The 15010-nt window shown below is 45.3% G+C and overlaps 1 protein-coding gene across 7 annotated transcripts in view; it reads right to left on the reverse strand.

Annotated features, from left to right (window-relative positions):
• The window catches only part of BCAS1 (brain enriched myelin associated protein 1), a 127165-nt gene extending 113962 nt beyond the window's left edge, over window positions 1-13203 (reverse strand). For 6 of the 7 annotated variants that reach the window (XM_054674843.2, XM_054674841.2, XM_054674839.2 and 3 more), the window contains exons 1-3: window positions 1579-1681; window positions 1251-1327; window positions 689-758 (exon numbers count right to left, since the gene is read on the reverse strand). In XM_054674843.2, the coding sequence (XP_054530818.1) occupies window positions 689-758; window positions 1251-1322 (142 nt within the window). In that variant the 5' untranslated portion in view covers window positions 1323-1327; window positions 1579-1681. Of the gene's footprint in view, window positions 1-688; window positions 759-1250; window positions 1328-1578; window positions 1682-13041 lie in introns of those variants that run through there. The other variant, XM_009437431.4, reaches the window with a different exon arrangement.
• Between the last annotated feature and the right edge of the window lie 1807 nt (window positions 13204-15010).

Below are 15010 nucleotides of genomic sequence, written 5' to 3' on the forward strand. Positions count from 1 at the left end.
CAGATGAGAAAACTGAGGCTGAGAAAAGCAGATGCCTTGTTCCAGGTCACACAGCCAGTAATCTGCAGGGCAGAGATTGCAACCTAGGTCTGCCAAGCTTCATGTTTTCACTCTATTGCTTTTATCTTATCTGCTGTAACTCCTCAGTCTCCTCCAGCTGTCACACACACTCAGAAGAGATCTGTTGTTATGGCTGAATCATATTGCCCCCAAAGATGCTGAAGTCCTAACCCCCTGTGAATGTGACCTTATTTGGAAACAGGATCTTTGCAGATGATCAAGTTAAGATGAGGTTATTAGGGTGGGCCCTAATCCAACATGACTGCTTCCATATGATGAAGGGGAAATTTAGACATGCATAGAGGGAAGATGACATGAAGATGCAGGGAGGAGATGGCCATCTACAAGCCAATGAGAGGGGCGTGGAACACATTCTCCCTGATGACCCACAGAAGGAACCAATTCTGCTGACAACTTTATTTTGAACTTTTGGCCTTCAGCACTGTGAGACAATACATTTCTGTTGCTTAAGCCACCAGGGCATGGTAGCCCAAGGAACAAACGCCAAGTATTTTCAAAGTGAGCCTGCGGCTTCGACCCTTTCATTTTTTTTTTTTCACCATAAACAGCATCTGCAGACCCCCCTTCCCCACGAGAGGGTAGATGCCCTTCCCAGAGTGGCACTGACCTTCCTCTAAGTGCTGAACTGTGTGGGTCGACACCACCACTGGAACCCCGTTCAGAGCAGACGCGTTGTCCTGAAACAGAGCACGTGGCATTGTGAGACAAATCTTCGGGGGAAAATCAGAAGAACTCAAGGAAGAACCTCGAAGATACAAGGGTGTCTCACAAAAAATTAAACTTAACTTAAAGGCTGTGTTTCTAGAAACTCCCCAGTTTTCTATCATGCCTTGGAGAACCAAAATAACTCACTCCAAGAGTGGACTCCAGTTATTATGAGAGCACACCATGGTGCCTCAGCTCAGGGGACCCCACACTCACAGGAAGCTCTGACCTGTCGCACGGAGGGGACCCCAGGCTCAAATGGGCATTTGTCAAGTCAGGGCTGGAGCACGAATTTAATATGCTGATTCTGACACCTTTTAGGTTATCCTCGCTCCACTGTCTTGCACACACAGACACAATCAATCAGCAGCCAGGACTTCAGTCAACACACTTGTCAAATACAGGAAGTTCTTCTTTTTTTTTTTTTTTTTCTGCTGATGCCCCTGTAATGGTTACTACACTACCTTGTAAGTCTCTGCTTCTGGTTCATTCTCTTGGTCTTCAACTCTTTGGGGAACACTCATTTGGTTACCCATTGCTCCTATAATGGAGAGAAAGAGAGGAAGAGAGAAAGAAATCAAAACCAAACGAAACTACATGTGCTACTAAGGTGCAGAGGCCTGACAAGCCGCCCATGGCTGTATTATCATCAGCTGAGATCAGAACAAATTGCTTGTATTAGTCCGTTCTCACACTGCTATGAAGAAATACCCGAGACTGGGTAATTTATAAAGAAAAGAGGTTGAATTGACTCATGGTTCCGCATGGCTGGGGAGACCGCAGGAAACTTACAATCGTGGCAGAAGACACCTCTTCACAGGACACCAGGAGAATGAGTGCGAGCTGGGGAAATGCCAGATGCTTATAAAACCATCAGATCTCGCGAGACTCACTCAGTATCACGAGAACAGCGTGGAGGAACCTGCCCCCATGATCCAATTACCTCCACCTGGTCCCATCCTTGACGTGGGGATTATGAGGATTACAATTCAAGATAAGATTTTACGTAGAGACACAACTAAACTATATCATTGCTTATATTTATTTTGGGGAATAGAAAGGAGATTTTGGACTCATATATTCAACAGAATTAAAGTTAAATGCAGTCATAATTTTCAGTTGCATTTCATTGCTAGGGGAAAATATTTATCATCATGAAAAGTGTATTCAGTGTAGATAGCATTTTTTTCTCTTTTAGCTAAAGTCACAGCTATTAGGATTTTAGAATGAGGGTAATTGAAATAATAATATTTTTTTTCTGATTCTCAAACTAAATTAATTCCCCTATTAAAACCTTTTACACTACGGCCTTTTTTTTTTTTCATAGCATTTAGCAGGGCTTGTCATTATATACTTACTTGGGTATATATTCATGCTTTCACTGATTTAGCACATATGGTCATGTGTCACTTAAGGGCGAGAAAATGTTCTGAGAAATGCATCATTAGATGATTTCATGGTTGTGTGAACATCATAGTATAGCCTACTACACTCCTAGGCTGTATGGTATAACCTATCGTTCCTAGGCCACTAACTTGCACAGCACGCAACCACATTGAACACTCTGGGAAACTGTGACACACTGGGAAGTATTTGTGTACCTAAACATATCGAAACAGAAAAAGTCCAGTAAATACATAGTATTATAATGTCATGTGACCACTAAGTATATGTGGTCCATCATTGACTAAGGTATCATTATGCAGTGTATGACTGTGTCTATTGAGCACAACTCTGCACCTGTTGCTGGGCTGGGCACTAGGGTTACAGCTGTAAATTAAACAGGCAAGGCCCTCTGACTTCATGGAGCTGAAATATGGTACACAGGGAGAGAGTTAACATATGAACAATAAATCCACAAACGAGGTCGTTTCTGATAGTTCAAGGCAGCATGGCACAGTGGTTATGACCACAGACTCTAGAGCAAGACTGCCTGGGCATGAATCCTCTCTCTGCCCCTTGTAGCTGTGTGTCCTTGGGAGAGTTAATTAGCCTCTCTGTGCCTCATAAGACTGCTATAAGGACCCAATGAGTTAATGCTTGTGACGTGGTTAGAACAATGTCTAGCTCATGTTAAGCAAAACATATGTGCTTATTAAACAAAAATGCATAGGGTTCTAAGTTATGAATAAAAGTAATTTTTTTTTGAGACGGAGTCTCTCTCTGTTGCCCAGGCTGGAGTGCAGTGGTGCAATCTCGGCTCACTGCAACCTCCGCCTTCTGGGTTTAAGCAATTCTCCTGCCTCAGCCTCCTGAGTAGCTGGGATAACAGGTGCGTGGCACAACACCAGACTATTTTTTTTTTTTTTTTTTTTTTTTAGTAGAGACGGGTTTTCACCATGTTGGCCAGACTGGTCTCGAGTGCCTGGCCTCATGTGATCCACCCGCCTTGGCCTCCCAAAGTGTTGGGATTACAGGCATGAGCCACTGCGCCTGGTCGAATAAAAGTAATTAATAACATTACGTGAGATGGGATCATATGGGAGATGGCAGCTTGTGGCACTGCTGGGTAGGATGGTTCTGAAATGACTGTTAATGTGGTTATTGTCCCATAGGTGAAGGGCAAAGTTGAATATTTAATTTATGTCTCCCTTCCACAAGAAATTGTAAGCACCCTGACGTCAAAGGCAGTGTCTACCTTCACCCAATTTTGTATCTCCTAATCTTAGCAGTGTGTTTGCATTTACTGGGAGCTTAATTATTATTAGTCAATGGAGGGAATAATGATTGATAGCATCTCTCACATATGAGGCACAGACCTAGGTACATGACCACATCATCACCAAACCTCTGAAGAGCTTCGTTATAATAATGTATGATGTATAATAATAATGATGATAATAGCAAATCATTACTTAGCATGTTCTCAATTCCAAGCTCTAATTTCGGAGTGCTTCACCTGTATTGTCTCATGTAGTCCTATAGCACTCCTGTGAGATAGAGGTATCATGATTTCATTCTTCATATGAGGTAGCCGAAACTCAAGGGGGTTAAATCATTTTCCAAAGGTCACCCAGTTAATGAGCAAGATTCAAACACAGCCTGGCTGTGCTCCTAACCACCGGAATGTTCTGCATATTACTAGCTTCCCTTAAAAAGCAGGAATGGAACCTCCAAGACCCACCAAGGGCAAACATCCAGTGAGGAATTGACTCCTAGTATATCTGATCCCTACACAAGGACTCTTGCAGCCACTCCAAAGGCCTGCTGTCTTGCCACCTAAAGTTCTTTTGCACACGTAATTCCAATGTAGCCCATCTCCAAAGACCTAGCTTCTGGCTTATCTGCTCTAGTGGCTCTCGGAATAAAAATTAGGACTTTTGATTTCTGGCTGAAAGGAGTCAATGAGTCACCAGGGATTCTTGTGGATCTCTCGCCATTGGTGTGAGTTTTTATTCCCTGGTAGTAGACGCATTGAGCAATTGGATATTGAGGAGGCCAAAAAAAGGGTCATGGATCTCACCATGTGTTCTCTTGCAGGAATTTAATACATAACCAAATCTGGGGATTTTGTATGTCTTCTGATCATACCACATAATAAAGCTGAGCACTGTTAAAACATGTAGGACACTTGTTGTTTTGTGCTATTTTCTATTTATAAAATCCGTGACTCACACACTTGCATCAGATCATCGCTTCTGTCTGTTAATGGGACATTATGAATAATATAATATTGAATCCTCAAGACCAGGGTTGGCAAAGAACAGGGGTGGCTGGATTCAGCTCACTGCCTGTTTTAGTAGGCCAGTGAGCTAAAAATGAGTTTTAAATTTATAAATGGTTGGAAAAAAATTAGAAGAATCATAGAATGTGACACACGAAAATTATATGAAAGTCAAATTTTGGCATCCATAAATAAAGTTTTGCTGGAAGATAGTCATGTCCTTTTATTTATATATTGTCTATGATGGCTTTCATGCTGTAATGGCAGAGCTGAGTAGTTGCAACAGAGACCTATGGCCTGCAAAGCCTAAGATATTTACTATCTGGCTCTTTACAGAAAGTTTACCAGGATTTGAACCTACTGTGTATAAAAACAATGACAACAACTCTAAAAAATCATAGAAATGATAGAGTAATAACAATAACAACATTTGGTGAGTGCTTACCATCTGTTGAGAAACTTCTAGGAGCTTTATTTGCAGTAAAACTAATTTGCTCTTTGCAGCAATTCAACAAGACAGAGGTATTATTATTTCAATTTTGCTGGTGTGGAAACTGAGGCACGCAGGTTAAATGTCTCAGTCAAGGATACGCGCAAACACATACGTTCATATATACACATGCGAGAATATATACACACAAAGTATCTCTAACTAAATTCAGCTTTTAACAAGTTTTAAAATTATTTTAACAGTAGGATTACAAGCTTTATTTTAAAGCTCTTACTATTTAATGTAAATTCAATCCTAACAGAGCTACTTTGAATCAACGCTTGAGGTTATGAAAAATCTTGGAGCTGGAAGACGCATGGTGTACAGAAGTAGGAGAGAAGATTTTTCTTCCCACAGAGTTGGGGTTACATTATTCTGATCATTGCACACCCTAAGTAGCCTCTCGGCCACTTCAAGGTGAAGGGCCCTGAAAGAAGGAAAATCTAATGGCGTGTCTTTTTCAGTGATAACCTGGATTCAGATATTGTCACTCTCCACCAGCAGATATAATGCATGTGTCGTGAAATTGCTCCTGCCTGTCCATCCACCTTTTAAAGAACAGGATTCATCTGGGTGGGACAAAAGCAAAAGGTTACTGCCATCTATTGGCTGATGTCAATATTAGCAGAAATGAATTCAGCCTACAGGACTAGGTCCAAACAACCGGGAAGGCTGAAAGAAGCATTTTGATGTTTTGCAATGAAGCCTTCTGTTCACAGTTGGCAAGAAGATGGCAACTTCTTCAGTGCCCCAAAGGTCCTGGAACTCATAATAATGATAACCATATATGACTTGTATGGAGAGCTTGCCGTATGCCAGCCCAGTGCTGAAGCTCTATGTAGACGTCAGTGTAGCACATAGGATAGGAATGTGGGCTCTGGAGTTTGGAATCCCTGAGCATCACTGAGCCTTGCTGGGCCTCAGTTTCCTCATCTGTAAAAATGGGGATAATTATAGCCTCCATCTCAAGGGGCTGGTATGGAGTCAAACCAGTGAATATAAGCAAAGTGCCCTGAACAGGGCCTGGCACATAAAGAGGACTGCGCAAGAGTTAGCATGAGTAGGACTCTCACGGGTATGATCCTTGCTCTTTGAAGCCAGTTTCTCCCACAGGTGCCCGGTAGTGAGACTCTACCGAGGAATCCGGCAACATTTCTGATTCCTGTGATCCTCTCACCGAAAAGTCAAGTTGGGGCCCTGGAATTTGTATTTTTAGCAAATGCCCCAGTGATTCTCATGATCAGACACCCATAGAAAATAGTGTGATGGTGACCATCTTCAAGCCTTTTCCAGGAGTGAGGATGCTCTAGGACACAGGACTCTTATGTTAAAATTGGAAAACCCTGGGCAAACCAGAATGACTTGGGTGGAGACTTTTTTTTAAATCCCCGTTTAATAGATGGGAAAACTGAGGCTCAAGGCAGTTCAGACAGTAATTCTTGTCTGTAATAGTTTTCTCCCATTTCTCAAAAAGGAGAAAAATAAATCAGATAGAGTTTTTCATGATAAACGTACAATTGAAAGAGCTAACTTTCATTTTTGAAAAAGAAAAAGTTTGAATGGGGTGTTAAAATGCCCTTTCTTTCATGAACTGATTATATGAGTGTTTTGTCTTTATGACCTTATTTTACATTAAACATACGAAGCTATGGTGGGTGGAGGGGTGTTGTTTTTGAAATTAGACTTGTGTTTGAGGGTTTGGCACTTTGCCACTGGGGGTTGATTGTGGAGGTTCAGATGAGAAAGCCCCTTCACTTCCCCGCCTCCTGCCTGTGTTATGGGGGCCCATGCACAGACTGGGCTGCATGTGAGAACCTCCTACAGAGTTCTGAGATCCCCATGCCCAGGCCCCAGCCAAACCGATGACAGCAGATTCTCTGGGGTGGGGCTGGGCATCGGGGTACTTTCAAGATCTCTAGGTGATTTCCGTGGCTGAGAGCCCCTGTTTTGGATATTTCTGGGGTGAGTGAGTGAGTGTCTCCTGGGGTCAGAACTCTCCTGGCTGCTGCCTACCCTGACCTAGACAACCAAACCCACGGATTCTCAGACTGAGGAATAGCTCAGGCTTCGGAGTCCACAGACCACCATCACCCAGGCACCTGAATACACTCACAACCCTTCTAGGGGCACTGCTTTGCTGACGCACTGTTTCGTCAGCTTGCAAATCAAGAGAACTGTCCTGGGCCTCCAGCTTCCCTTCCCCCAGAACTGGCGGGCAGGGCAGGCTTTCCAGCTGGTTATTCAGAAGCAAGCCCAGATGCCCCACCGGAGGTGGGTGGAGGCTGCCCTCCACAGTCTCGCTCTCCTGCATCTCTGGGGTTCCCCTCTCTCCTCTTGAGAACAAGAGATCTGGAGTGAGACAGGCATCCGTAAAATCCCACGATCGTGAGGCTTTGGGCAAAGCACTTGACCCTTCTGAAAGTATCTTTCTTGTGGAAAATGACAGTATTCATAATGGTGGCAATAATAAACACATTTAGAGTGTTTTCTCTGTGCTGAGCAGTTCTGATTTGCATATATTTGCCTCTCTTGGTCCTCCCAACAACTCTCTGAGTTAGGTACTTTTATTTTCCCAGTTGTCTTATGAGAAGCCGGAGCACAGAGAGGTTGAGTGGCATGTCCTGATACATCGTGGTACCGTGCGAAGGGGTAAATGTGATGGGAAAGTGCCTGGCAGGGCGAGCACCTAGTAGCTATTAGTGATATAGATGTCCCAAACTCAACTCATGATGGTTCGACTGACAATATTTCAACTTTATGATGAGTATCTATCTATCATCTATCTATCTATCTATCTATCTCTCTATCTATCTATCTATCATCTATCTATCTATCTACTTTATCTATCTATCTCACACACACACTATATATATAACATATTTACAATGTCTAGGGTATTTTATTTTGGTACCAATTTTCCAGGACTATATATCTATATTTCATATTTTGGATCTTGTCCTATTCCTCGATGACTTACATTGCTTTGCTAAACGTTTTCTCCTTGGAAATATGCTGTTCTTTGTTTCTCCCTCACAATAAGTGGAGCACAGCGTTTCTGGAGTCAGGAGCGATTTTGGCCCCGAAGGGGCATTTGGAAATGCCTGCATGCAGTTTTGATAGTCACGGTTCAGCTTTGGGGGGCGTGCACTGGTATCCGGTGGGTAGAGGCTGGGGACGCTGCTACATACCCTGCAATGCCAAGGACGGCCCCCTTCCCCCAGCGAAGAATTGTCTGCTTTGCTGAGGGTCGCTAGTGCTGATATTGAGGGGCCCTGCTCTAGTGCCTGGACTTGGGGATGTTCTCCTCATGTTTGTAGCCAGGTGTCACCTAGGGATCTGCATTTCTGAAAAGCAAGTGAGTAAATTCGTCTGTGGTGGTGAAATAGTGCAAGCCCTCTGCCTGGGCTCCCCTCTGGCTCACGCTGGCCATATGCATAAGCCCTGGCTCCGTGTCTGAGAAGTGAAGGGTGGAGGGAAGGACCATAATAGATTCCTTGCGTGGGGCTCCTGTGAAGATTAGAAGGGTGTGGCCCATGTGTTGTATAACTGGGTGGCTGGTGCACAGCAGCTGAGGAATAGAGATAAGCTGTTAGTATAAGCAGTAAATAAAATGGGCCATACATTAGCAGTAGTAATACCTAATATTTCTGTAGCGCCTACCTTATGCCAGCCATTGCTCTGAATGCTTCTCTGTGTTAACTCACAGCTTCCTTATCAGAACCCGATGAGGCAGGTATTTTTTTTTTTTTTTTTTTTTGAGGCGAAGTCTGGCTCTGTCGCCCAGGCCGGAGTGCAGTGGCGCCATTTCGGCTCACTGCAAGCTCCGTCTCCCGGGTTCACGCCATTCTCCTGCCTCAGTCTCCCGAGTAGCTGGGACTACAGGCGCCTGCCACCACGCCCGGCTAATTTTTTGTATTTTTGGTAGAGACGGGGTTTCCCCGTGTTAGCCAGGATGGTCTCGATCTCCTGACCTCGTGATCCGCCCGCCTCGGCCTCCCAAAGTGCTGGGATTACAGGCGTAAGCCACCGGGCCCGGCCGAGGCAGGTATTTTTATTGTCCCCATTTTACAGATGCAGAACCTGAGCCCAGGGAACTTAAGCTCCTCACTTAAGATCATGCTATGGATTGAAATGTGTCCTTCCAAAATTCGTGTTGGATTCGTGTTGAAGCCCTAACGTGCAATATGACTGCATTTGGAAATGTGGCCTCTAAGGAATCAAGGCTAAATGAAATCAGAAGGGTGGACCTTGATCTGATAGAATTAGTGTCATTATAAAAAGAGACACCAAAGAGCTCTCTCTGTCTCTCTCTCAACCGTGTGAGGACACAGCAAGAAGGCAGCTGTTGGCTAGCCAGAAAGAGTGGTCTCACCAGAAATGCATCGGCCAGAACCTTGATCTTGGACTTCCAGCCTCCAGAACCATGAGAAAACAAAAATCACTGTTGTTTAAGCCACCTAGTCTGTGGTGTTTTGGTTACCGCAGCCCAAGCTGACCAATACAGATCATCTTCTAGTAAGTGGGAGAATGAGGACTTAACCCTCGCAAACTCAAGTCCAGAGTTTAGACTTTTACCTTTTCTATTTTCATACTTTCTACTGTCTCTTCTGCTGCATAAGTGATGTTATAGTTTTATGAAATATTTATATGTAATATAATAGAACATGGAATAGAAAATATTTCCTGCATATTCATTCTTGCAATGAGAAAATTATAACTAGGCAAGGAATATATATGGTACAATCTAAAGCGAGGATTAGGCCGGGCACTGTGGCTCACGCCTGTAATCCCAGCAGTTTGGGAGGCTGAGGTGGGTGGATCACTTGAGGTCAGGTGTTTGAGACCATCCTGGCCAACATGGCGCAACCCTGTCTCTACTAAAAATACAAAAATTAGCCAGATGTGGAGGCACAATGCCTGTAATCCCAGCTACTTGGGAGGCTGAGGCAGGAAAATCGCTTGAACCCAGGAAGCGGAGGTTGCAGTGAGCCGAGATCACACCGCTGCACTCCAGCCTGAGCGACAGAATGAGACTCTGTCTCAATAAGTAACTAAATAAATCAAATAAAGTGAGGATTGAACAACTGAAGGGTCACTGATAATCACTGTAAGGATTTAGCGCCAGGGCTTGGCAGTACTCAGGTGAGTAAACGTTAGTTATTGCTAATATTATTCATTTATCTTATTATTGTTATAATTGAGTTAGTTCTGTGTTCTGATCCATGAGTGAATTGGCCTCCTGGAAGCTGCCCTCAAATCCCTCCTCTTTTACACAGTGATTGATGGTCCATGTCGCCTCCTTGTAGTTACAGATTAATAATAGGCCCTGCTCCTGGAAACAGGCCAAACGCCAAACCCCATGCAAGCTGGCCTGGAGAAAGCACTTCTGAAACTTCATCACCAGCAGGCAGCTAGACGACTGTTGAATGGAAGGGGGGTTGGTTTTGAAGGGTGGAATGGTGACAGAATTAGTCACCAAGTAAACAAGCAACACCTTCGATCAATGCAATGGAATGTAGGTAACCCAGGGGCCCTCCACACTGCTCAGCTGAGGGTGATGCCAACATGGCCAGGCTGGCACACCCAGCAGAACCAGCCCTCTGCCCCCAACATCAGTAAAGACCTTGCAGGAGGAAAGAACAGCCCCGCTTTGCCTGCCCCACAGTCCTGCAGCTCCATGTGTGTGCCCGCACAGTGCTAGGAACACGGCAGCTATTATCAGGAGTGCCAGGTACAGTGCTACAGGTTGCCTCCTGCACAAGGGGACACAGGGAACTGAAATCCAGTCCTCACTGAACTGCCCAAGCCCTGATTCCTGGTATGGGACTTTGTGGGTCCAGGGGCAGGGGTGCCTTGATCAAAATCACCTTGGGTGTTTTAGGGCTGCTTGGTGATTGATGTTTTGCTTTCGGAGTACTTAATTATGTTCGCACAAACGGATGGTAATCCTAAAAATCTTAGAGCTCGCTCTCATAGTCTTATTATTGCACCAAACATTGTTAAGTGCATGATAATCGCAGGTAATGTTAATTGGAGGCTTACTATGTGCCAGGCAGCACCAGGCTGAGCATAGCAGGGCACAAAATGTAGGAAGGCAACCATCTCTGGTGCAGAATCGGCAGCAGAGAGTGAGCGCCTCCCTGCATTTTATCCCCCAGGTGCTCACTGGCTTCACCCTTGCCCTGACCCTGGTGCCAGGCACTTCACACACATTGTCTCCTTTTCCCTTGCAGAGTCCCATTATTCCCTGATTGCACAGATAAAGAAACCAAGGCTGAGCAATGCCATCCCCTCATCTCATGAACGTCACCTTCATGAGGGTAGGCACTTTACTAGTCCTACTTGCCCAAGAGTAGCAGTCAGAAAGCTACGGGGAGGCACACCTGGGGTTTGAACCTGGGTCCACGTGACTCAGGCACTCAAATCCTGAACTGCTTCAGGGCAGGGCACTTGGCTTGAAGAGAAGCTGCAGACACAGAGACAATCAAGTCACATCTAATACTCCAGCAGGATAGATGAGCCTGCATGGTGCAAAGGTACCCCCGCCCCCAACCCAAAGCCTTTTTCAATTCCTCTCCCTCCACATCTCTTGTCATGGTAAAGCAAGCAGAATCCATGGGCTTTAACGGGCCCATTGCTTTTCCCAAAGCTCATGCCTTTTTCCTAAAAACAAAACCCTTCTGGGTTCCAGAACTCTTTGGAAAAAAAGAATCTTCTGTGATTTGGGACATTGGTTTGTTCCCCCACCCTCACTTAAATGAGAAACCACTTTAGCATGCCCCGCCCCGTCTGTTGTCTTTATTTAGGAGGAAGCACCCTCTACATACCCTGAGTATATACACCCAGGGCCTGAAGCTGCTGTGATCAGCTCAGGATCCCCAGGAGGCTGAGGCGGATCAGGCCCTGGACTCCGGGGGAACAATGTAAGGGACACCGAAAAGCTCAGTCATGGAGATGAATAGTATTTTAACATGAAATTTGTGAAAATCAAAATTACCGCTCTTCCTGATCTTATCTTTCCGTAACATGTTCATAGTTTGTTCATCACGGGTGTCTTGCCATTAATTCTGACTTTTAAAAATGTTGTGTTAACATACCGTTTATCTCCGTGACTGAGTTTTTTGCCATCCCTTAAATTTCGTGCCCAAGGTGAGAGTCTCACTGGCTGCACCCTCATCCCAGGCCCGACTGGACTCCAGTTCCACAGCATCCTTTCCATGAGACCTGGAACCAGATGCAGCTCCCTCTTCACCCAGCTTCATGTTCCTAGTTGTAAAATGGAGACGACAGTCACAGCGAAAACAAGAACCACAGCTAAGAGTTACTAAGTGCACAGGTATTTACGGGCAGTAGAGTCCTCTCAGCCCTTTGATCTCAGTACTGTTATTAGGTTCACTTTACAGATGAGGAAACTGAGGCCCAGAGGGCTGAGGGAACCTGCTCCAGGGCACCCAGCCAGCCCAGGGTGGAGCTGGGGCTGGCATCTGGCAGTGTGGCTGCTGCGCACCCGCATTCTAATCGCAATGACTCTTCCAGGCAGGAAACTGGTTCAGAGGGAGATGTAAACAGCAGGGGTCCTGCAGCCGGGATTTGAATCAGCAGCTGCCTCACAGGGTGGTCTTGAGCGTTAAATAAGATTCACAAAAGGCACTCCACAAGTCCTTTTTCTTGTCTCCCCACTTCTTTAGGCAATGCCTGAGGTGAAGGCTCAGATTCCACTCGGCTATGGGGCATTCTTGCCCTGACGGATCCCCAAATCACACAGCCTATCCCTCCATGCAGTGACTTCTCCCCAAGTCCTGTGCTTGAAATGACCCTCAATGGTTCCACCAAATAGGAGTTATTTATGTAGCTATGCGCCTAACACTGACCACATTGTCATTTGCTCCTTGTAAAACTAAAAACTTTGAGATGAGTGCTATCTTTGGGTCCATTTCACAGATAGCGAAACTGAGGCTTACACACATCCAAGGCCACACAGTGAACAGAAGGCAGAGCTGGGATCAAACTTGACCCTGTCTGACCCCTGGCCTCTATATGACACCGTCTACCACAAACAGCAAACCCTCCAGCCATGCCTAAAGGATCTGAAAGCAGTTACCTGCTGAGCCCCTGTGGGAGTATCTTCAGTCCCCTCGTGTCACCCGGAGCTGCTCCTGCACAGGGTCCTGGGTCTCCAGTGCGTGCTGCCCAGTGCCTGGCTGTCGGTGGAGCCTGGCTCCCTGCACTTTGCTTCCTTGTGCAGAGCCTGCTGGCTGAATACACAGAGCAGGGCAAACACAAGCCTGGGTGGAGTCCTCCCTTCTCCCCCGACCGTCCTGCAGAAACAGGTTCTCTTCCTGATGTGGGGCTGCCCTCCCAACTCCAATAAAAACTGAGCACCTGACTCCTCTCGCATTAATGCCTCCCTGGCACCCCAAGTATTCTACCCAGTGCCCCTCACCTACTGAGGCTGCCGGGTTGACCTGGGTAAGCAGTTTCCTTCCCCAGTAACCGTAGGTCATGGTCAGAGCAGGGAAAACACGTTCTGTGAGATTTTGTAGTTCTGTCTGCCTTTTACCTTCATTGACTTCAGAACACCACCTCCACCACCACCTAACCACCTAATTGGAAGGAAATAGCTTCTCATCCACTCAACTACCCCTAGTCATGTAAACCTTATTCCCAAAGGGGTTTGGACACCAGAAATCAGGTAATCTGAGGGTGGTTTATTGCTCTGGAGACATACCATGATGTTGGAAAGGGCATTCTTTTTCTTTGCAGGCCAGAAATTCAACAGGCTATGCAATTTATTTAATTCAAGCAAGGATGTTGTTTAAAGTGTCTTACAAGGACATATAAAATAGATTATGAGACCATGAAATAACATATAACAAAAGAAGATTGAAGAACAAAATTTGGAACATCAAATGAGAACAGGATCAAAAATAAATGCTCATGTTGATTTACAGACTTGCTATGAAGGGTTTGCAGATATGGCTTTGAGCTTCCTAACAGCCAATGCAAGAAAGGAAACTTGATAAGTTACACTACTTAGTGCTCTGGAGAAGACATTCAAGAGAATTGCAACCAATAATTATTGTGGTTTTATTCAACAATATACTCAACTTAACCCCTATCATGAATACTTGTTAAGCACCAGTCTATATATATAAGCCAGAGTTTAGAGAGGTGAGTAAAAGATGCTGGGTCTCTACCCTTCTTACGCTCAGTGTCATTGGACATAGAATCCTGTAAATATAAACATAGAATTACAGGGTGTGATTCTCATTATAAAAGAAAAGCCAAGGCAGCTAAGGGAGAGAAATAGAGAGAGCTGGGGAAGGCCTCTTTCAGAAATCAACATTTAAGAAAAAAAATGCTATTTAAATAAATGCTGAATACACAACCAGGCACACCGTAATTAGGGTTGTAAAGTCGATTCCAGCTCAGCACTGTACATGTCAATCTGGAATGTAGTAAACCCAATTATTAAGCAGCTGCCATGCACACGCTCTGTGCTGACCCAAGCCTGGAGGCTCAGGAGCTTGAGCTCTGGCCCTGGGTTGAGACAGACAAGGGCTCGGATCTTGATTCTTACTGATCGGCTGTGGGATTATGAGCAAGCTACTGTACTTCCCTAAGTCTCTGTCAGCCCCCTCGGCTGTGTGCTCCTTTGTGTTTATTTTGCATCTATTCTTGTATCCCCAACTCCTGGCACCCTGCAAAACAAGGATGGGGATCCCTCTATGATAGAGTAGGTACTCTGCAACTCCTGGCTGATTGGACTTGTTCATTCTTTTTATTTTTTTGAGACGGAGTCTTGCTCTGTCATCCAGACTGGAGTGCAGTGGTGTTATCTCGGCTCACTGCAACCTCTGCCTCCCAGGTTCAAGCAATTCTGTTGCCTCAGCCTCCCAAGTAGCTGGGACTACAGGTGTGCGCCACCATGCCTGGCTAATTTTTGTATTTTTAGTAGAGGTGGGGTTTCTCCATGTTGGCCAGGCTGGTCTGGAACTCCTGACCTCAAGTGATCCACCCGCCTCAGTCTCCCAAAGTGCTGGGATTATAGGCGTGAGCTAACACTCCCC

This window comes from Pan troglodytes, chromosome 21 (assembly GCF_028858775.2).
Source record: "Pan troglodytes isolate AG18354 chromosome 21, NHGRI_mPanTro3-v2.0_pri, whole genome shotgun sequence".
Classification (NCBI taxonomy): Eukaryota; Metazoa; Chordata; class Mammalia; order Primates; family Hominidae; genus Pan; species Pan troglodytes.